This window comes from Lutra lutra, chromosome 9 (genome assembly GCF_902655055.1).
Source record: "Lutra lutra chromosome 9, mLutLut1.2, whole genome shotgun sequence".
In the NCBI taxonomy this organism is placed as follows: Eukaryota; Metazoa; Chordata; class Mammalia; order Carnivora; family Mustelidae; genus Lutra; species Lutra lutra.
In genome coordinates this window covers 138,397,281-138,421,251 of record NC_062286.1, presented here as the reverse complement: position 1 = coordinate 138,421,251, position 23,971 = coordinate 138,397,281, and the positions used below count along the sequence as shown (strand labels likewise).

At 48.8% G+C, this 23,971-nt stretch overlaps 1 protein-coding gene across 1 annotated transcript; it reads right to left on the bottom strand.

Moving 5' to 3' along the window:
* Positions 1–1,787: 1,787 nt before the first annotated feature.
* Positions 1,788–2,690, bottom strand: LOC125109995 (proteasome subunit alpha type-2-like). Its single transcript, XM_047747117.1, has one exon. It carries the CDS (start codon positions 2,678–2,680, stop codon positions 1,976–1,978), a length of 705 nt encoding a protein of 234 aa, XP_047603073.1. The 5' UTR covers positions 2,681–2,690; the 3' UTR covers positions 1,788–1,975.
* Positions 2,691–23,971: the final 21,281 nt, after the last annotated feature.

Here is a 23,971-nt window from a genome sequence, read left to right as displayed (position 1 = left end):
AGGGTGAGCCTGGGGTGTCTCCTGTGATGACTCCAGGAGGGGAATTTGCCCCGGTGTATTTTGTGGGCCAGGGGAGCTGTAGGACCCCAGCAGCTGAGTGGCGGCCTTTCTTTGGCCCGTCCATCATGTCTCCTGGAGCGGGGCCAGGTGAGAGAAGCCGCACACCCCCTCTTTCTCTGGTTCTGCCTTGCCCATCTGCCCCTCGGGCCTGCACGGGGTTAATGGAGCATAAATGCATTTGTGAGCGAGCAGAGGACCGTGCCTCCCCCCACCCCAAGCACACTCCAGGCCTGGACATCAGGACACCCAAACCCACACTTTCCCCGCTCCGAGCGCAGATGCTGACCTAGGTCCAGGAACCCCAGTGGCTGAAAAGGCGTTTTTTAACGGAGCAGCGTTGTCCTGGGAGACAGAAAACTTTCTAATCAATGCAAAACGCAGACAGAACAGGGCTCCACAAGAAGCCCATTACCCACTCCCCCGCTACATGTAAGCCCTATTTAGCAGCAAATCCTTAAGCCAGCGCTTGTAAAAAGCAGCTTGTTTGGGACTGACCTTCCCATTCATGTAACGTGATATTGCACGCTTGGCCGACCCCTGCGAGGAGCTAAACATATGTCGTCAGCTGGGCGCTGCTGCCCCTCTATTAAGATGGTTCTGGAAGCATATGTGGGAATGGGCCTTCCCTGGAGACCCGAGGGAAAAGGCAGGACACAGGCAATTAGAGGGAGCCCGCCCTGACCCCAGAGCCGGGCTGCAAAGAGGAAGTTCAGGGCCGCATCTCATGGGCATGGCAACAATTAAGGTCAACAAATAATCGTGGAAAAGGAAACTTCAGCAAATAGGACCCCGGTTAAATGACCCAGTAAACACCCAGCCCTGCCCCCTTCCACCCCCAGCCTGCCCTGCGCGGGGCGCATCTGGGCTTCACGTGGACTTGGGTCTCCCCCTCTTTTTTGGATAATGACTTCCCTTTGCAATTTCCTGGAGGAAGTTGTTGAAATGATCTTCCAGTGATAAAGTAAGCGGGGTGATTCTTAATTTTCAGTCTGAAGTCTTTTTCCCCCTTCCAGTCCAACCTCCTAATTAACTTGGGCCAGCAGCCCCGTGCAGAGAGTTCTCCCCGTAAGTGCCAAAGGGGGGAGAAATTCAAGCTGAGAGGGTTTGTCTTGTCCGGAATGGGATGGGGCAACCCTGGGCTCTCCGCGTCGGAAGGGAGCCATCCAGATCTGCGGATGAGTGGGTCGTCAAGGGGGAAAAGCTTCCCATTTCCTCCCTTTGTGCTGTTCCAAAGGACACTGATGCTACTGCTTACCAAGCACTTTCTAGAAATTCTTGCTGCTCACTGTCCAACCCAGTAGCCACCAGCCCCCTGTGGCCATGGAGCCCTTGACATGGGGTTTGTGTGATGGCAGAACGGAATTTCTGATTTGACTTAATTTTTATTAACTTAACTCTAAAACTGCCAATTTATTGGAAGGCTTTAAGTATGCTTAGAACTACTTAGTTGTGTGAATCTGCTTTCTCAACCGTAAATTTTTAAAAATCTAAATCGCGATTAGGTATTTTTATTGAAAATTTAGTGCCTGAATGGAGATGTGCTCTAAGTGCAAAAAGACACAGCAGATTTTAGACTTAGTAAGAAAAAAAAGGAAAATATCTATAGAATTTTATATTATTTCTGTAACAATGTCAATATACTTTACGCTTAAAGATTGTAAATTGAATGTCATAATCATTTTACCACAGTAAAAATTTTTTCTTTTACTTTTTACTACTAATTTTTTTTTTTACTTTTTACTTTTTTTTTTTGGATTTAACAGTTTATTATGATTTATAAGTGTCATTTTAAAAACATCAGTCCATTAAACCATGTAGAAATAAGTATGCAAAAAGTCTGCAAAACAAAACATACTTTAAACATGTTTGAGTAGAGGGATTATCTGAGATTCCAGATTTTTCAGTCACTCAGTTATTATGCTCTGGCTGCCAAGTAATCCTTAACTTCAGTCGGAGTGAGCCTCCTGAATCCGGCTTCATTGCAGATTCCAACCTCTATGTTGTCTTCTGTCATCTGTCCTTCAAAGCTTTCCCTTAGGGTTAATATGGCTGTATGGATGGCATCTTCAAGTTCCAGGTCTTCATTGTGTCTTTTCTCGAGGAAAGTCTTCCCGTTCACATAGTTCTTTCCCATTGCTGTGGCTTTCCAGGCAAAGTAAGCTCCAGACGGATCTGACTGAAATAAATATGGTCGCCCCTCATTCCAACCACAAATTAGCAGGGAAACTCCAAGTGGACGAACGCCACCTGACTGAGTGTATTCTTGCATTACTGAAGCGACTCTCTGCACAAGCTGAGCTGTGGGGATGGGTTCTTGGTAAACGAGATAGTATTGCTGAGCTAGTTTCCGGGCTCTGTGCACCAGCACTCTGTAATCTGGGCCCAGGCCGCTATACACCAGGCCTATATGCTTGGTAATTGGTTCCACTTTGTGTACACTCCGCTCATCATACAGAATGGATTTCTGTTTCTTCTCAGTTGCTAACACCACACCATTTGCAGCTTTAATTCCTACTGAAGGGGCTCCTCCAGCTACGGCAGCCAAGGCATATTCAATCTGGACAAGTTTACCAGATGGGCTGAATGTAGTCAGCAAAAAGCTGTAACCGCGCTCCGCCATCTTTACCTGGAGTGCCCCTTTTTACTTTTTTTTTAACTTGTTACTAAAAAATTTTCTTTTTACTTTTTACTAGAAAATATGAAATGATATCTGTGGCTCGAATTACGTTGTTGGATGGCGCTGCACATACATCATCTCCTTTAACCTGTGGACAGTCCCACCAGGAAGGGCTTCTGACCACATCCCTCCCCCGAAAGACCCTCACCCCACCTAGGTGGGAGCAAGAGGTAAAATGACCTCCTACCATCAGGCGTTCCACAACAAGAGCCAAGGAAGTATTTCAGACCAGAACCTGGAGTTCTGGGATGTTAACGGCCTCTCCTCCACCAGACCTTTCTGCTTCCTGATCTGGGGGAGGGACATCTGGAGACAGGACAGCTTGGCTGTGGGCTCAGGCACAGTGCACGCCATCTGCCTGACAGTCACCTACCTGCTTACTAAAACTAGGCTCTTCCCCAGCAGCCCCGAGTCTGAGGGTGTCTCCCCCCCCCCAAATCACTCCTCCTTCCTCCTTCACACTGAACTGGTAACTAAAATACGGAGCTCCAGCTTGAGATGAGAAAATTCTCCCTCCCCAGATGCCTTTTGCAAAGCCATCTACAGATACCTGAAAGCGGAGGTGGTTAGTTCCCCCTTCTTCAGAACTTTCCAGGCCTCAGTGAACAGAGCGGCAGGACCCAGGGAAGTAGTTTTGATCCTGGGCTTTACAGATTTCGAGAGCTGGGTTTATACCTTTCCCTCCTGTCCCTGCCACTTCTACCTATGTGACCCTCCTCCAGCCTCTTAATCTCTCCAAGGCTCAGTCCTTCATCTGTAAAATGGGGGCAATAAGAAGAACTAATTCAAAGGGCTGCGAAGGAAGCGTTTGAGCAACCCCAGCCCCTGGACAGCAGCGTGGGTCTGAAGCCTGGTTTGCCAGCCGCCTGGGCTGGGGGCGGGGCCTGCCGGGTCCTGCAGGTCCTGCGGTCATCGCGGACAAGACCCACTATTTGTCGAGCCACAGTGGCCAACTGCCCGTGCCCCAGAAACTGCCTGCACTCATCCCCCTCACTTTGTTCCAGCTGTCCCAAGTCAATAGTCGGTTGGGGGAAAAGGCAGGAGCACTGGTGACAGAGGTAGCCTCCGATAGCCGTCTTGACCTGCTGTCTAGCAAACTCCTGAGCACACCGAGATGGCACCTGGTAGCAGGACGGGGCCCCACACTGCCACAAGACACGTCGAGGCCTGCACTGCCGGGGTTCTGTGTGGCCCGGGGTGAAACCCAGCCCACCGTGACAGTAACACACTGTGACAGCTGTCACAACTGTTCCTGGGTCATTGCACTGTGAAGACTGAGCACGGGGCATCCACCAGGGATGGGAACAGAAGATGCTGAGGGCACACCGCGGGCATTTGATTTCGATATCCGTTCATTTCACTCCCTCAGTGCCCCCACGGAGCACCAGGTGCCGGCAGGGGCTTCAGGGACTGTCATGGGGAGCAAGCCGGATGAGCTCCCTGCCCTCCAGGGGTGTATGTTCCTCCCGAGGGACACCGCGAACGTGCAGACTTGACGGAGATCAATTCGGATTGTGACAAGTGTTCTGGAGGAAACACGCAGGACAGAGCTGGGCAGGCCGTGAGGCAGGCTAATTTTAACTAGGATGTTCTCCCGGGCCTCGAAGAAGAGGGAGCTCTTCAGGTGGCCCCGAAGCCTGGGATCAGGAAGCAACCAAGTGAAAGCCAGCCCCGAATCCTGCAAGAAGGACTGGAGTGCCCAGCGTCTGCCAGGGAGAGAGCATCCTGGCATCAAGGTGGAGGACTTAGAGGGTTGGGGTGGGGGTTTCTCAGCCCCAGAACACGTTCCAGGAAGCCCTAAGGATGAGGGTGCATCCGCTCTATGCGATTCCCTTGCTTATCCAATAAGCTGTGACATGAATACAAAGAATTCCCACCAAGCTCTGATAGTTCCCAGGATGGCCACCGGGATACATTTTGTTTTCAAAATATCACTTATATTTTATTCCCTCCAGGGTTTTTGCTCAGTTTTTGGATGTCCCTGCTTTCGTGTTGCCTTCAACGCTCGTGCAATGACAGGGGCCCATGCTAGGGGCGCAGCGAGGGTCCCTACCTGTGGGCACATGGGCGCTGGCTTCACACCTGAGAGGCACTCCAGCCCAGCTACAGGTGGGACAGGAGATGACCCCAAGGGGCTGTGACGTCATCTGTGAGCATGAGACCTGTGGGAGCTGATTCCTAGCCCAGACAAGGTGAATAGGGCTCTCCTCCTGCTAGACGCACGGTCCCCATGGGTGGGAGAGGGGCGGTGGCCGTGACTGACAATCACGATGTAGGGCAGCGGCCCCCGTGCCAACTTATTCACAACACCTGTCATCACACGCTGTCAGCCAAGCACTCTGTTATGATTTAATTTATGTCTCGCGTGTCATAAGCCAGGACAGCCTGTTTCTATGCCATCACGTGGACTCCGTTGTTGATGAGACGCACCCCTCCTGACAGATGTTGGGGTTGACTGTTGGGAAGGCCCCTCCAAGCCTCTAGCCCTTCAGCCCCAGATGGAGGCTGCCCGTGGGTAGCTCCTGGAAAGCTACCGGCAGGGCCGAGAAGGGCACCTCCTAGGTCCGGGATGCTCTCTGTGCCACTGGTCGCTGTGTGACGCAGGAAGCCGATGACAGACGCCTTCCCGGCCGGGAGAGCTCCCAGAGCTGCCTTAATGTCTCAGCCATCTGAATATGAATTTCTGCATTGCGCTCAGGGCCAGATTCTCACCACGTTGCAAACTCGCGTCACGCTTGTAAAGCATCCCGCACTCATCTGCGGGAGATGTCAGTGCGTAACTGATCTTTTGAAGAACGCCAGTCGATGGGAGGGGATGACTACCTGTGACAGCCTGGGCTTCCATGTAAAATACAAAACAATCGCCTGTGCGTCCTTCCTTCTGTCCGGCACACGATCGCACGGAGGGCCAGGGAGGCAGCGTGCTGGCCCAGCACGCTTTTACAATTCTAAATGAAGCTCGGATTTTCTATGTTTGAATTCATTTTCTTTTCCCAAGGAACCAATTTCCCACTTTACAAAAGGATGGCGGGGTTTTTTTGGTTTGGATTTTGGTTCAGTGTTGGCGTCAAAAGGGCAGCAGCCAGCTGTCACATCATGTTCCAAGAGCTGTAAGAAGGTACGCTCAGTTCCCTTCGAATATACTAGTTCACAGATGGAAAGAGAAGGGCATCTGGAAAATAATCAACTGGCCCAGTACCCCCAAACCACTGTATTCGATGACCGTGGCTGCCCTGACAATTCCCTAGAAGTTTAGTGGCTTAAAACAACACAGATTTATTCTGTTACAGTTCTGGAAGCCGGAAGTCCAAAGCATGTCTCATTGGGCTGTATATCATGTAGGTGTTGGCAGAGCTGTGTTCCTTCCAGAGACTCTGGAAAAGAATCCATTTTGTTGCCTTTTCAGCTCCTAGAGGCCTCCCACTTTCCTTGGATGGTGGCTCCTTCCTCCAACGTCAAAGCCAACAGCCTGCTTCTTCCTGATCATTATTTCATAATCAAATGATGTAACACGTTGTCTGCCTCTCTCTCCTGCTTCTCAGGAACCTTGTGTTGACCCCAGGCCCACCCAGGAAATCCAGGAGCATCTCTCTATTTTCAGCTCAGCTCATTCACCACCTTCTTTCCATCTGCAACTTTAATCCCCCTTTGCCCTGTGAAGTGACGTACTCATAGGCTGTGGGGAATGGGACCTGGGCATCTTTGGGGGGAGGGACGGTATTCCACCCATCACCTCATATTTTAAATAACCTGGATCTAACATATCCCCCAATTAGATGCTAACAAAGGACCACACATCATCACCAACAAGATTTCTATAGTTTACTTTCTTCTGTACTTATGGAGACACATCAATCACAAGTTAGAAAAATTACAGCAATGACTCTCAAATACGGAGTCTGTCCCCCATGCGGGGGATACCCCAGGCTTTGCTGGGTGTCATGCCCTATCCTGCCACACCTTGACATAGGAGTGATACAATCCCACTTTGGAGCTGAGGAACCTGAGAACAGGAAGCATGCCCTTGTGCCCGAGGCCCACAGCCAGGGAACTTGCAGGTGAGACAGCACCCCGCTGGTGTCCCCTCACCTGTGCGTTCTCTCCCCGCTGTGCTGGCCCGAGGCCCCGCCGCACAGACCGAGAAGACGTCCGTGAACGGCGTGTCCTTGGCAGCGGACAGTGAGGCTGGGCATCTGGAATCCACTAACGCCTGCTCTTTTAAGGAAGAGAGGGATGGGATTCCTGAACAGGGACGCTGGCCTGAAAAGCAGACCCAACCCGCCTGGCTGTGACAAGCCCCGCACGAACGGGTTTGCCTTCACTTTCTCCGTCTCAGCAGAACGCAATTCGGGGAGCTGCTGTTTCCAATTATCGGTGGACAGTCCAACCGCCACGGCTTGTCTGTATCGGTTTCAGACAGACTATAATTTTTGAACAAGACCATTTGCCACCAGTGTCATCAAGAGAAATCAACAAAGAGCTGCATTAGCAGCCGAGTCGGTTCTTTTATTTCAAAGAATGTTCTTCAAAACTACCCGGAATGCCTTTCAGTGTGGAGAGAGTGTTTTCATTGCGGACTTACCAGCTCTTGCTTTCCTCCTCCCCCTCCTCCTCCTCCCCTCCCGCTTCCTCCCCACCCCTCCCCCTTCTTCTTTCTTCTGTCTTTTTTCCTTTTGGTTGATTTGAAGTCATGTTTTGGAAATAAAAACTGCCCTTTTTTGGAGCACAGTCTGGTTGTAGGGAAAGATGCTGACCTTCTCTCCACACCCGGCCCCCCTCCCGCGCGGCACCGAACCCACATCCGGAAGAACCGAGCTGGAAGTCGACTCTGGGCAGAAGGGGAGCGCTGTGAAGGCGGGATTACCTGGCTGGAAGGCCACCTTCGTGAGGTCATCGCTCCCTTCTTGATTGTGTGAGGATGAAACACCACCCGTCTTGTCACTTGCAACGTTTAAAAAGGAAATGATCAGGTACTTGGGGACATCTTTTAAAGCGTACGTGATGCCTTAAGGGGAAGAAGATGCAGTGTGAGAGGGTTTAGAGCCTGGATGTAGGGTCAGCGAGTCCTAGTTCAACGCCAGACTCTGCAAGCCATGCCTCTGGAGGCCTCACTCTTCTTTTCTGTAAAATGGGGACAATAAATGGTCCCTGCCTCCAGGGTCTTTAGGAACATTGAATCAGATGATGTGCCTGAAGAGCTCTGTCCATGGCCAGCAGTCAACCATAACTTTTATTGACATTCTCATTAACATTCTCTAGATTTTAGGGGTTTATGTTTAAATCTAGAGAATGTCGTCCTTTTTCTTTCTCAACAGCCCGATTTACTTAGATGCCAAGTACACATCCGTTAGGTTTTTGCCATGTATGCAGACAATTTCGCAAACCACACTCTGTGATTTAGAAAGTGATGAGAATTCATCAGGCTGCGGAATCCAGGAGACTGGTGGACTCCGGCACAGGGGCTGGGGGCCGCGGGGAAGAGATTTGGTTTCATTCACTGCGTTTCTTCTCAACCTGTATAACCCGAAGTCACCCGAAATCTCCAAACGGTAGAGACCTGAACATTTTACGAGGTAAGTTGTGCCTTTCCAGAGGAAAGCAATCTGGGCAAACAGGGCAGTTTGGAGGTAGGCACCAGGAGTCCAGATCTCTTCTTTCTAACTGGTCAGCCATCCTCTGCTCGTGACTCAACACCTCTTGGCCCCAAGGTGTTGCTTGAACTTCAGTCATGGCCAGCAGGGAGCAAGAAGGAGGGTAAAAGGCATGACCTCTCTTGAAGGACGGTTCTTAGAAGCCATGCCATGCTCCCATTCACATCCCATTGGCCAGAAAGCAGAGCTGGGGCTTGGGAAATGTGGTCCCGATGGTGGACGGCTGTGTGTGTAAAGTCAAACCTCAGTGTTTGCTTCCTCATGAGAAGAGGTAACCCCTATGAGAGAAATCACCACCACACAGTCCCACAGACCACACTCCATCGACCACTCAATGGATCAGTAAGATCACATCCCACCCTTCACATCTGCTTCTCAGTGCACTGAACGGAGATTCCAAATTCCTTCTCGTGGTCAAAGGGTACGTTGTGGCCTCATTCCTCCTTCCATCCCCTTGATTCCCTGAGCCCTCTTTCTGTGCCCCTAATGGCCCAAAGCCATCAAAGCCCCCTGGGTTTTCTGACCTTGTCATTCTGTCTCCTGCAGGAACTCTTTCTTCCAAGCTTTGCGGAGGACTCTTTCTCCCTTTCTCTTCAGCGGAGAGATGTGGGGTCCAATATTGGCTTCTATACCATCTGTGGTACCTGCAGCAGTCACAGTTCCCCCCTACCCTGCCCCCAGTCCTGCAGCATCAGCACGGTTACAACCATCACCATCTGAAATGACCTTAGGCACCCGTTGCCTCTCCCACCACACTCCTGCCCCCCATGAAGGCTTGACAAGGACAGAGACCTGGTCCATGATGCTCATGCCTGTACCCTCTGTGCCCAGCACACAGCAAGAGTTTGGTCAACATTGTTTGAATCAATACTGCAGGGCAGGTCCTTTGAGAATGATTCTCCCTCAGCCTCCTGCAGCCATGGGATGCTGGTGGGGCTGTCAGTCAGTCTACACAGGCTGATACCAAGTCCCAGTACCCATATCTGACCAGTGGTGGCCCTCCATGACTCGGACGCAGGCCAAGGAGAGCCCATCGTGTGAGCCAGCCCATCAGTGGTTTCCTCATTTCCTTGATCCTTCCCTTTGGAGCTGAAGGAAAAGGAGAAGGTGTCTTTGCTTTGGGCATCATGGCACCGGAAGGAAGTAAAACGAGAACCCCTTAGAGAGACACATCCCTCACGTAAGGACAAGCCTGCCCACAGTGGAGGGGGAAGAGGTGAAATGCATCAGAGCATGCCACCCCAAAATGGGTCTCTTTGGCACGTGGATATTACTTTGAGCTGAAGGCAACTGGAAAACAGCAGATAAAGAAGGGCCCTCTGACCACGTCCTTTCTATCCAAGAGCAAGCCATACACTTGCATGAGAAGGATGCCCTCTCTGTACCAGGAAGAGGAGAACATCCTTGTCACTGGAGTTGAGGAGTCAACCCAGAGATGAATCCACACAAACAAACCTACTAAGTAACCCCGTCTTCCATTAGTTTCCTCTGCCTGTTTTCGTGTCACTTTCCCACAATTTCCTGCCCCCTACACCACCCCCCTCTTTCCTCTGTCTTGACACACCGCCATAATTTAACGTTCTTTGTTAAAACAGTATGCAAGCTCTCAGACCTAATTGCCCTCTAGGGGGTTTTCATTTCTTGCTATGAAGCACCCCATGCCTTGTAAAAATATTAATATCAAATAAAATTAGTATGCTTTATCTCTTGTGAATCTGTCCTTTGTCAGCTCAATTCAAGGGCTCCCATCACAGAAACTAAGAGGGTAGAAGGAAAGTCTCTCTGCTCTAACAGAAGCCAGCGCCCAATGAGAAACAAATTGTCAGAGATGGAAAATGAGGGAGAAGGAGAGCATGCATGCCTGAGGACATCACAGACACCCCTTGATGCAGCCTAGCCTGAAGCTGTCCTTGAGTTTCCCATTTCCTTGAGTCAATAAATATCCTCTTCTTTCATTAAGCCACTTTGCAACCAACAGAGTACTAAGTATCATTTTTTCCTATTTTACAAAGAAGTATACAGAGTTTGAGAAGTTAAATCACTTTACTTATGGCCATAGTACAACTAGCAAAACTGAGATTTAATCCCAGATCTTTTTGACCTTAAAGCCAAAGAGATCCCCCTGATATGAGACCCCTTGCCCTTCCCAATGTCTTCTTCAGAGGCTAAGGAATTTAACTATATAACAGATCCACAAGCATTTACCTTTGGAGAGAAGGAAACAATTAGAAGACACATTGTAGCTCTTTTGGTCCAGGGTGGCAGATCCCACCTTTGTGGCTACTTGGTGGCTGGAGAAATTACATCTAGTGCTTTGCCTCTGACACTTAGCTAATCATTTCTCTAAGAGGAAAGCAGCATTTATAAGAGAAATGCGAATTTTTCTCATCCGGAGGTCTTTTCTTCAAATGTAATAAAAGCTGAGACTTAGATTTCTAGACTAGTCATTAATAATGGACATTTAAAACCAAGGCAAGCTTTCCAAAGTCAAGCAGAATGGTAATGTTCTGCATTTTGATCATGTTTGCCTAATTGCTATATTCAGGCGATTAATGGACCAGTGGGCCAGTCGAGGAAGCTTGGTTATGACTTTGAGATCCTCCAAAATTGCTAAATCCACCTGAAATCTGATTTCACTCTTTAAAAGAAAAAAAATGCATTCCAAACATTAGCTGAGATTTTTAAAAATGCGCATAAATATTTGCAATCAGTATCGCTTGGGTTCTAAAGATAAACAGTCATAAAACAATATCGGGACCGCATTTTCCCCTCCTGCTAAACAACTTCCTCGGAGAAGGGAAGGGTAGACTCATCAGAAGTAAATTAACTGCAGCTGTGTCCAACATTTTGTATTTTTAACAGAAAACAGTTTTCGGTGATTGTTCTGTGAGTCCTCACTGCACGGGCTGTGGGGGTGACTTGCCGTGTCCAGTCCAGATTAAGATAAGGTGCTGGAGGCAGACCCTTGCCTTGTAAGGCCACTCTTTTTTGGGGCGCCTGGCCGGCGCCGTCAGTGGAGCGTGTGAGTTTTGCTCTCGGGGTCCTGAGTTCAAGCCCCGCAAAACACTGCTCTTTCTAGAACACCTTGGAAAGGGCAGTGGTGGCTGTCACCACAGCAGAGGAGTGAGGAGTTTTTACGGAGCACACAGCCAGCTTCTCTGTGTTCTGTGGGGTTCCAAGCTGGATGTTAATTCAAGTGTATGCATGTTTTAAAAATGTTATTCTTAAAAACAGCTTATTGTTTTAATTTACGCAGCTAGGGGCTGCCAACAGTTCTCCACGCTGCCGCCGAAAGAAATTTAGCTTCCAGATCTATTAAATCGCTGTCTAGTTCACTGCAAGTGCTGGGTTGACACTGAGAGAGGCGGTGGGTCGGTTGCAGGCATGTCGTCTTCCCAGATGGGGGGTTTTCCAGGCTCATGCGGTCCAGAGGAATTTCCAGCCCACCTCGTCCACCACATCGGTCACCAGCACCAGGCTGCGGGGCTCTCGGCCCCCTCACAATGGCCCCGTTAGTGGCTGAAGGCTTTTCAGGTTTAAGGTGAAGGTGATTCATTCCTTTAGCACGCTTCTCCAGGGGCTCCTAGTCGCCAGCACCCTTCTGTGCTAGAAACATGGATGAGTACAGAGCTCCTCTCCTGAAGCTTGCATTCCAGGGACGAAGGAGGAAGGAAGGATAAGCCATCAAAAATTGGGTGTGCACGTGTGTGTGCATGCACGCAGAGGGCTGGGTGTGCACGCTCGTGTGTGTGTGGTGTGTACTATAAAGAAAAATGAAGGAGAGGAAAGAGTTTCGGGTGTGGACGGGGGTCATTCCTCCTCATTTTGTGTTTGTCATTTAATGGGGTTATGATAGCCCCTTCCTCGCCTCTTGCTTTGTTCAGTACTCATATTTTTCAGGGTGAAGAGGTTGCGTTAGAGCTAGTTTCTGGAGCCAGATGATGGATTCAAATCCAAGTTGCCATGCATGAGCTCAAGATCCCGGGCGGCTCGCTTACCCCCAAAGCACCTTCATTTTCTCACTTGTAAAACTGGACGAATAACTAAATCCACTTCCTGAGCAAACACGAGTAACCAGCACAAAAGGGAGCCTTCTTTGCTGTGTTTGGTACAGTCCGTCAATACCACTTGTTATTACTAATACCGACAGATCTAATGATCCCTTTCTTTTTTCTTTCTTTTCTTTTCTTTCTTTCTTTCTTTCTTTTTTTTTTTTTTTTGAGTAGGCTCCATGCCCAGCTCAACACAGAGTTTGAACTCACACCCCAGACCTGAGCTGAAATCAAGAGGCAGCCCCTTCACCCACTGAGCCCCCCAGGCGCCGCTCTGATAATCCCTTTAAATAGCTACGTAGCGTTCCAGATGATTCAGATCCCACCGTTCATCTAACCCGTTGCTCCATGACCAGGCTCTTCCTGGGTTCCGCTCTGACAATGCTGCGGGGGACTCGCTTGCCAGGTCGCACTTACTCCCGGACGCTTGCATTTCTGGGGGCTGGCTCCCCAAAGTGAGCAGGGGCATGTGCTCCAGCAGGATCCTCATCCCTGTTCTGCTTGTCCAGTCGCTGTCCCCACAATGTATGAGCCCGTCCACTTCCTTGTACCCTCCCTGACACAAAATGTTACCAGTATGTTCAGATGTTGCCACTCTGAGGGGCAAAACTGACATGTTGGGGTTGGGGGTGTTCAGGGAGCATTTCAGGGACATCTAGGGGCACGGGCATCTTTCTACATAGCGTTTCACTCTTTGCATTTTCTTCTTGGTGAATTACCTGCTCATAACCTGTAACTCCTCCCTCCTACTCCTCCCCGCCCCCGCCTTTTATTTAAACAAGCATCTGTCTTGGAGATGAAGAAGCCCAGTGCGCGAAGCCAACTGTCATATAAAAGGAAAAACATCAGCCAACAGCTAACACGTTAAAAGCACTGTTTAGTGGCTCAGTCAGTAGAACATGCAACTCTCCATCTTGGGGTTGTGAGTTCGAGCCCCATGTTGGGCAGTTGGGTGTACAGTTTACTTAAAAAAAAAAAAAAAGTTTGAATTGAATCAAAATGAAAATACAAGACATCGAAAACTGTGGCTAGGCTAGAGCAGTGCTGAAAGGGAACTGTAAGACACCAGAAGCAACACCAGGAGAGAAGAGCTTCTCCCCCTCTGTGTAAATGAATGCCTCCTTCAGCTACTGAGGACTCACAGCACGCTGCTCCTGGATGTTACCGCTGTGATCTGTGGGGCTCCTTGTTGGTGGCGCTACTCGTAACCCTCAGGAAAGACAGCATCTCACAGATCCTTTTCGGTGGGGGATTTTGCTTTGTTTTGTCTTGTCATGTTGTTGTTGTTTTTGACTTTTTTGTTTTTAAACCACGGTTCTGAGCATGATGGTCCAGTTGAGAAGCTCTGGTGTTACTTTGCACGGAAGGGGGTACCAGATGTTAAGGCAAATATTGATTTATCAGTAAGAACTATTGAAGCTGGGCAACAGGAGAGAGTTTTCTTTTAAAAAGCACGTGAGGGGCGCCTGGGTGGCTCAGTCCGTTAAGTGACTGCCTTCGGCTCAGGTCATGATCCTGGAGTCCTGGGATCGAGTCTTGCATGGGCGGGGAGGGGGGGGGGTCCCTGATCAGCAAGGGGGGGGTTTGCTTCTCCCTCTGACCTCTCCCCTCTCATGCTCCTTCTCTCTCATTCTCTCTCTCTCAAATAAATAAATAAAATCTTTAAAAAAAAAAAAAAACATGTGAGCAGTGAACACACATCCAGGAGGAATTCTGTGGGTTCGCTGTGCATCACGCTGACACTTTTACTGCCTCCTTTTGCTGATTCTTCACAAAAACCCTATGAAGTAGGTACACCGCTTACTGTTCCCATTTTACAGAGTGGGACACTGAGCCTCACAGAAGTTCTGAGACTAGCCCAACCTCTCCTGGCCACTGAGGCCTGGAGCTGGGTTTGGACCCAGACCTCTGGATTTTCTAAGCCAAAGGCCAATTCTAGCTCCTGCCCTAGAAGAAAGGACTAGAAGGCACTGTCAGGAAATTTCTAAAATATTTCATTTGTTTTCATTGCCGTAACCAAATTCCTGTTCAAAAGGACTCATGTACAAAAAAGCAGCTACAAAAATGAAAAACACGAAAGTAACAGCAGTTCGGTCCCTCTGGTGAGAGAATCAAGGTATCGTTTACAAAGGCCGGTGGGAAAAACGGCCCCACGCTCCTGACCTCAGGGGCTGCGGGGTGCCCCTTCAAATACCGCTGCAAACCAGCATCTTCACGGGAGAAATCCCAGAGCCGATGACGAAGCTAAGGACACATGTTTTACAGAAGAGTAAATGGAGGTCCAGATGGGGAAGGAATTTTCCCAACGCTGCACTGACCTCTGCATGAAGTCACAGAGTATAGGAAAGACCTTGTTTGCCAGCTGAGATCAGCAGCATAATGGCTCCCCCAAAAGGCACCCAGAACTTTGTCCCTGGAAGCCGTGACTATGTCACCTTATAGGGTGCAAGACGGGATTAAGGATCCTGAGATGGGAGCTTATCCTGCATCATGGGGGCAACCACCAGCAGAGGAATGCCTTGGCGAGTGGAAGCTGGAAAAGCCGAGAACAAGATTCTCCCGAGAGCCTGGGCAGGGATGCTGCTGGCCAACATCTTGGTCTTAGCCTAGAGGGTCGGTGTGGGACTTCTAACCTACAGCACTGCGTGTGATGTAAGCACGGAGTGTGTGGTCATTTGCTCCAGCAGCACTAGGAAACCAAGGCCAGCCCTCCCTGCTTCATCCCTGTAAACACACACGTCATCCTCAGATTCTGGAGACGTGCCTTCTGCTGTCATTTCCTGACCTCGTGTGGCCTCCAGACTCCCTCTACGATGTTGCCGGGCTGATGGATTTACCTTTCCAATAGGCGACAACAAGATCTTATTTTCCATTTTTTACAGAAACTTTCTTATCTTAGAAGAGGTTAGATTTATAGAGAAGGTGCAGACGGTGCAGAAAGCTCCCGGGTGTCCCACCCCGCTTTCCCCTTTGGCTAATATCTTGCATCGCGTTAGCCAATCATGGCACACGGGTCCCCATCAGGGGCCATGACGGATACGTAATTATTAACTGCAGTTCACACCTGATTCCTATTTCCTTAGTTCCTCCCTGATGTCCTCATTCTGTTCTAGGGTCCCACCCAGGACACCCCATCCCATTCAGTCATCCTGTTTCCTGAGACTCCCGCAGCTGTGGTGGCCTTGACAGTAATGAGGAGTATTGTCCAGATAGTTTGTAGAATGTGCCTCAATTGGGACATTTTCCATTTTAAGACAATGTCTCTTCATTGTATTTATTTTTTTCTTTTTTAGAGGTGGAGGCTAGGGGCAGAGGGAGAAGGAGAGGCTCCAAGCAGGCTCCCTGCCCCACGCAGAGCCCAATGTGGGGCTCAATCTCACGACTCTGAGATCATGACCTGAGCCAAAACCAAGAGTCAGAGGCTTAATCGACTGAGCCAGCCAGACGCCCCTGAGACAATGCCTCTTTAACAGAAAGTATGATCACAAACGTTATGATGCAGGGTACAAGAAATCCTAAGTTTAAAAACTCAAGTTTCTTTCTCTCATCCATTCACCAGCGGGAATGGACCCTCCTCTACACGTATAGAAAACGACATCACCAGGCCACCCAGGTGGCTCAGTCCATTAAGTGTCTGACTCTTGGTTTCAGCTCAGGTCATGATCACAGGATTTTGGGATCGAGCCCAGTGTCAGGTGCCATGCTCAGCAGGGAGTCTGCTTGAGACTCTCTCTCTGCCTCTGCCCCTCCCCCTTGCTCTTTCTCAAATAAATAAACCTTAATAAAGAAAAAAGAAAAAAATGACATAACCATGTATGGTGTCACTTCTCACAAGCATAGGTCTTCGTATTCTGATCTGATCATAATTTCGAGGCACAGGGCAGTATGGCCGGTCCACCTGTGAGGCTCAAGACTGACTCCACTCAGCATCACCCCCACGTGGGACGACAAGCCCCACCCCCCCGAAGCAGCTCCATGAGGGACAAGACATCCCACCCATTTCACCCGTGAGAGGTAGAGGCTAACTCATTTGCCCACGTCCAACAGCTAGTTAGTGGTGGGGCCAGAATTGCCCACAGAGAGCTTGGCGCTGTACTGTTCAAAGCCCAGATCAGCCCTCATGGGGACAATAGGGCTAGATCTGTAAGACAGGAGTAGCCCTGGGAAAACCTATGTGGTTACCCCGTCTGGTCTTTCCTTCCAATACTTGTATTGAGAGTCTGAGCTGCTCGCACTGAAGGGTCATGGGTGTCATGAGGCATCCCTGACTCCAACTCTCTCCCTCTCTCTCCCCCTCCATCATCACCTTCCCCGACGACCATGTGTTCGCAAGGGGCAGTGCTGAGGGTGAGCAAAGGGACGCGGCACCCAGGAGGGACCTGGAGCCAACACACCCTTGACTATGGACAGAGGTGGGAGCAGAACATCTGTGCACAGCTGTAACTGGGCAGCCACCAATCTGATGTCTGTGTCTTGGATCCAGGACGCACGGGACCAGAGCTTTGGGGATGACACAACAGTCAGTCTCAAGGTGACATGCTTAGCGTCCTTGAGTCTTCGAGGTTTCCTTAGGACTTCCGTCCCTTCCTCTCGACCAGTAACGCCCTCCACCTTTATTTCTTGCTCCGTCTGTGGTTTCAGCGCACCTCGCAAGTGGGTAACTAGTGCACATCTAACACTTAACACACCTCGGGAGTTTCTTCCAACCACGTAGTGTTATTCTCAACACCACTACTGAGTTCCTCAATGGCGCAGCGAACACACACTGTCATCATCAGAGACACCAAGCAAAGCAGGTGGCGTTTTAGCCAGTCCAGAAAAGTAAAAACAGGTCTCGGTGGTCATCTGTCTTCTCTCCCGTGCCCACTTGTTCTTGTTTTCCCATGCTGAGAATGAGTCATCAGACAAAATTGTAATACAGTGGAATATTAATTGTAATCATGATTAAAAAAAAAAAAAGACAAGGTAGAGGAAGCTACTTCCGGGGTATTACCGCAAACGAGAAAATTGCCCCCGGTTCTGGAACATTCTCACAGGAAGCCTGAACGGCATTAACCTGGTGTGGGTCAGAGACTGGGGGCTGGCTCTCTCAGGTTACCTGACTGGCAGAATAACTGGGGATTTAGCAAGTTCCTTGACAACGCTCAGAGCTGTGCGTTCTCCGCTCAAGTTTCGGTGTGGCAGGGGTTGGGTGGATGGCACAGCGGCGGTGGAGAGAAGAACGACAAGGTGGGGACCGCTTACTTGATCAGCCAGAGATCCCAGGGAGAAACCCTGTTAACATCTGCCCAAGATCTTTCGGGACAGTTCCTCTTGCGGGGATGGCGGGAGGGCACAGGGACAAAAGCCATGTTTATGAAGTGACTCAGACAAAACAGAAAACACAGAAAAATGAATGAAATGAAAATCAAAATGTTTCGTACTTTCTCTAATCCCCTTCACACAGGTGCATCATTTTATTTAAAAAAAAAAAAAGGATATTTACTTTCTTCAGGCAGTTTTTAGGATACAATTGTCTGCCTTTAAAATAGAACAGCATGGGGGTGCCTGAGTGGCTCAGTGAGTTAAGCCTCTGCCTTCGGCTCAGGTCATGATCCCAGGGTCCTGGGATCGAGACCCACATTGGGCTCTCTGCTCAGCAGGAAGCCTGCTTCCTTCTCTCTCTCTCTCTCTCTCTCTCTGCCTCTCTGCCTGCTTGTGATCTCTGTCTGTCAAATAAAGAAATAAAATCTTAAAAAAAAAAATAGAACAGCATGGGGGTGCCTGGGTGGCTCAGTTGGTTAAGTGTCTGCCTTTGGTTCAGGTCATGATCCCAGGGTCCTGGGATCGAGCCTCGCATCGGGCTCCCAGCTCAGCGTGGAGTCTGCTTCTCCCTCTGTCCCTCCCCTTGCTTGTGCTTTCACTTTTTCTCTCAAATAAATAAATAATCTTAAAATAAATAAGATAAAACACAGCAATATGATCAGGAACATGTCCAGGAGAATAAAATGCCTATGTGTGACCTCTATCTGAATCACCGTCTTCATCGCTCTATAGGATGCCCCGAACCGCATTATTGAACTGGTCCCCTTATGATGGGCCCTGCCTTCCTGTAGTTTCCTTAGAACACATCCCTTGAAAACAGCGGTGAGCAAACTTTCTGCAAAAGGCCTGGGAGTAAATATTTTTGTGGACCATATGGTCCCTGTCGCAAGTGTTTGCCCCTGCCAGCAATATGCAAAACATCAGCACGGCTGTGTGCCAGTAAAACCTTACTTATGGGCACTAACTTGTGAATTTCCTATCATTTTCATGTGTCCTGAAATATTGTCCTTCTTTTCATCCCCCCCCCCCCCCCCCCGCCAATCCTGTAAAAATGTAAATACCGTTCTCGACTTGTGAGCAGCAGGGGACTAGGATACCGACCGTCATCTGCGGACCCTGCTCTGAGGAGAGTGCCCGGGTCCAGGCCGTGTGCCTCTTTACCCTTGGACGCACCTTGTAAAAACTCCCTCCAAGAAGGCTGTCTCTTTTACCTGAAGCAAAACCAGTTTTATTCGCACAATCTCAGAGAATGACCCTTTTCTTTCAGTTCTCGCCCACTTGAGGTATTGCCCATGAATGTGCCAAGTGATAAGATGTGCATTCCAACTGCTTCTGTGAGATTCTAGGTGCTGGGTGACCGGCAACTCTGGTCTTAAGCTTTCTCTCCACTGTGAATATTAGTGATTGTTTAGGAAGTCTTTAGAATCTGCTAATGCCACAATTGATTGGGGTGCTGCCATGCCTACCCATTGCTCTAGCCAAACCCGCAGGAATGAGGGCATCTCCGTCCTGCAGAATATTACTTAGAAACCTTCTCTTGGAGGAACTGTGTGGTGGAGGCAGAGGAGTAGATGTTGGTAAGAGAGACCTGGCTCTCTTGGGTTTTACAAAATGACCCACGGCTCTCTGAGTCCCTCGGTACACAGCACACTCTCTAAAGAGAAGATCTGCCAATGGGGCCGGCCATTGGGGTGGGATCAGCCAGCCTCTCAGCCCATGGATCCCTGTCACCTGCTAGAAAGCAGTGGGTTGGCTGGTTTTTGGACAACAACAGATCCTATTATGCTTAAAACCACCTCCTCCACCTTTCAAAGATCTGCTATGAAGCTGTTAAAATCAGCTGATTTTAGGTTAGAGGTGATCGACTAATTCTTGGTGTTGGCCGCAGGCAAATTTCACAGAGAAGTGCAGATACAAAACCATCGTCAACAAAAGTGACGAGGTTTCGGAGAGAGCAGAGTGAGAACGAACTTCTTGGCTCACAAACACAAGATTTAGAGTGGCTGTTTCTCTAATGAGAAAAATTGCCAGACTTATATAATCTCCTGTTGATTTGACTGACTGACCAAAGTCTCAGTTTTTATTTTTGAAAGATCCAGTGCCAAAAAACGGAAGCGTTCCAGACGTTTCCTGTTGATCAGGGCATATGTCCCTTGACTGTCCCTGAATTCTTTTGAGTGGAAAAGCAGTGGGATTTTTAGAAAACACTTTTGAGAGAATTCTAGATATGTCGGTTGGTCTGGGACTCTTTTCCCTGACATTCTGGGAATGAAAAACCCAGAAAACATTTGTCTGGTTCACTCCTTCATCCTCAGAGTCAGGCAGAGACCCTAGGAGTAGGTAGGAGCTCCGGCAACATCAACTGGATGAAGGCACCGATGTCCCACACCGAAATTCTCCTTCCAGGGGCTTAGGCTAGCTTTTGGCCTCAGGACAGAAAAAGGTATGAACAATCCTTGATTAGAAGCACTGACTCTTCAATTATTGGAAAATGTCAGTTTCATTCTTCACTCTGGCCCCATATCTATCTTGGGAAGGGTTTTTAGAAGCAACCTCCTCCGACTTGTCTGTGCTTTTCTTGAGAATTCTGCAGCAGGAGCCGATGGATAAACTCATGATTGGGAGGCAAAGGCATTTCAATAAATTCTATAATGTCTGCCTTGGTCTGTGTTTGCGTCATGGGCATTTGGAATAATGCCCTGCATTGTGCTGGGTGCAGAAGGGACGTGTCTCTGAGAGAAACAAGGCTGGCGTTTCTTTTTCTTTCTTTCCTTCTTTTTATCTGTAGCTCCTATTTATAGATGCTCCAATGGTGGAGGGAATTTTAGGAAGGGGGGAAAGCCGGGCTTCAAATAATGTGCGGACTCTTTCCGCTCTTTCTGACGTCATTGTGATGGAGGAGCCGACTAGGCGTCACTCAGTGGGCTGGGCGCTGTCAGAAAACAATTCATTGCTTGCCTGTTTGTCTGCAGAAAGCAAACCAAACTCTCACGGCGTTTTAGGAACATTACTGCTTTGCTATTTTAGGGGTGGACAGTGGATATCAGATGGATGTATATTCTTACCCAAGTGAGGCGAGTCCCGGGATGGAGAAACCCATCCTGACCAGAACATCCCCAGTCACTCTTCTTCAGGAAAATCTCAACAACAAGCCCATGAGAGGGGCTGGCCAACCACAGCCCTGGGGCTAAATCAGGCCCACTGCCTGTTTGGGTACAACCTAAAAGCTCAGAATGGTTTTCCCACTTTCAAGTGGCTGGGGAAAAAAAAATCGAAAGAAAAGGAATATCTGTGACATGTGAGAATGAGCTGAAACTCCAATTTCAGTGTCTCTATATAGTCAATCCACATTATTCATATTTTGCAAGTCTGCTTACTTGCTAGAACTTATTTATAACCCCAAATCAATACTTGGGGCTGTCATTTTCAGACATCCACCAGGAAGCAAACAATCTGAGTCACCCAACGGTAGTCAAGCAAAGCAACCCTCTGCTTCCCTGCCTCTTCTGTAGACAAATGTCCTTTTTATGTCCACTTAGTTCCATGTCCCGCCCCCACCCTGTTTGGTGCTGTCTGTGGGAGATCGTGCTATCCAAAATGGCGCCCAAGCTATCTTGGTCTATCTACTGTTCCTGAGTGTAAGAAGGTAAGAAGGGAATTGGGGAAGTGGTGCATGTAAGGCAAGCTTTGTTCTGGCACGAGCCATAGGTCTGGTGGCTGTGGGTTCAACGCTAGGGGATCAACAACGTGTATTCCAAAAGGTGTCTTTACTAGACACACACATAAAACAAAAGGTCATGGATTACTGATCTGGGGACAAAAATGTCATGTCCCAAGGTTCACAGGAATCTCATCCAGTGTTTCCCTTGGGAGCAATGGTTCAGGATTTGCTAATTCAGTGTTTGCTACCAACTTTATAGAACATCGCTGTGCAGAGTGGGAACTGTTTGTATAAAGTTTTATTGAACACAGCCACATCTGTCTGTCCACGTGTGTGCTCTGTGGCTGTCCTCTTGCTACAGTGGCGAGGTCATGTAGTTGTAGCTCAGACAGTATCGCGGCAAAGCTGAAAATATTTTCTCTCTGGCTCTTTCTGGAAGTTTCCCAACTCCAGCACTAACACACAAGGAAATCAATCCGAAAATGAAGGGCCGTGAACAGACATTTCAATTCAATTCAGTGGGGCCGAAAACACCATTTTTGTTTTACCACTGGCTAGTTCTCTTATTGCCAGATAATCAGCGGAGGAAAATACTCATAGCCAAAAGGTTGTTGTTAGTGTTTGTCCCTTTATTTTATTTTATTTTATTATTTATTTGAGAGACTGAGAACACAAGTGGCGAGGGAAGCGGGCAGAGGGAGAGGGAGAAGCTGACTGCTGAGCAGGGAGCCCAATGTGGGGCTCGATCCCATGACCCCAAGATCATGACCCTAGCCAAAGGCAGACACTTAACCAACTGAGCCACCCAGGTGCCCCAATTTTTGTTACTCTTTTAAACCATATCTGGTGAGCAGAACTAATCGCTTATGACTAATTTGGTTAGCTGATCTCAGCTTCTCCAGTAAAACCACTGCTTCAGATGGTTTCACACCGGCCATCCAAAGCTCAGACTGTGTACTCTAGTCTGTGAGGGAGCAGGATAAGGATGGCGAAGGACCTTCTTTGAAGGCCGTTCGCCATGGGTTCAAACCTCAGCTCCGTCACTTCCTAGCTGGCCAACCGTGAAACCGTTCCTTCCCGTGTCTGGGACTCCGTGTCCTCACATGGGCAATGGAGGTATCAACTGCCCTTTTATTATCTGCTGAGCGCAAAGTGTACCTATTCAGCAAAAACTCAAGAAATCTTTTATTAGGCTCTGATCCAATGACTGGACTCTACAAAGCGCCTGCCATGGAAATCCCACCTTTTAAAAATGGGATCTTATGAGGTGGCTCATTAGGATCTCAGTCCAGTGGCAAGTGCGTGGAAGGTGTTCAATCCTGTTGGCAGAGGGATGTCCCGACGTCAATGAGTGGAAAGTTCTGTGGGTTTCTTTGAATTTTCTGCACTAGCCTCAACCTCAGGAGCATGGAGGTTTTGTCCAGGTCAGAACTGCTCATAAAGCACAGAGTATACCTTTGGAGGGTCTGTCACAGACCAGCAGGAGCTCCTGCTGCCGGGGCCCTCTTGTGCCTCCCTCGGCTCCTGTGCTGCTGGAGGCCGGAGCCCTGAGAAGCTGGTGAGAGAGCTCCCAGCCGCGTGGGTAGCTGGGGAGTCACAGAGGGTCGGGGAGGTCCTGCTAAAGGCCTGGATTTTATTCCCCGTGTGGTAAGGAGCCACTTCAGATATTGAGCCGGAGGGTGACTGTTAGGTCCGTTATCAAAGGAACGAGACTGAGACAAAGTGAAAGTTATTTAAAGCTTTATTTCATGCCAAGCATTAGAAGTCAGAGCTTTGGGCCCCGTGCCCACCCTTCTGCTCCCAGCGGCAGCTGCTGTGAGTCCGTAACTCAGTTCCACGTGCTTCCATAACTACTAAAGCCAACGGACGCCGCTGGGGGTACGTACATCCCACCGAGGACTAACACTGGCTCACCCCTCCCTGCCGCGCCCATTTCTCTATTAATGGAAGGAGCACCTCCCTCACCTGTGATCCAGACGCAGGGGTGATGAAATTAGAAGGAACCAGGGTTTATCCAGGGCTGTCAAATTAAATACAGGACACACAGTTAAGTGAATTTCAGATAAACTGCAATACTTTTTTTTTTTTTTTAGTATAAGTCTGTCCCAGATAGGCACAGAACACACTTATACTAAAAAAATTATTTATTAAAAAAATTTTTTTGTTGTTTATCTGAAAGCCAAACTGAGCCGGCTGTCCTATATTTTGATTTGATAAATCCGATGACCTTAATTCTGTCAACATGGAACATCTTCTATTTGTTCTTCTCCCCAGGAAAAGATTCTAAAAAAATAAATAATGAGCAAGAACTTTTTTTTTCCCTCTTTTAGACCCTGAACTGGCTTCTACTGGGTTTCCTCAGGGTAGGGCAGCCCCTCCTTGCTAGGCCCCTACCCTCACCTTTGTCCTCCCATCCTTCAAGCAGCGAAATTAGGGCTTCAGCAAATACTGTTCAAATCAGGATATAAATGCCTTTTCGAATAATAGGCAATCAAAACAAATAAATCCGCCCCCTGTGTGGTTGGTTTCCCTTTCTGTTTACTGCATCTTTTACTTAAATGGAGGC

Coding starts and splice junctions, on each gene's coding strand:
- LOC125109995 (XM_047747117.1), bottom strand. CDS start 2,680: ATGGCGGAGCGCGGTTACAGCTTTTTGCTGACTACATTCAGCCCATCT.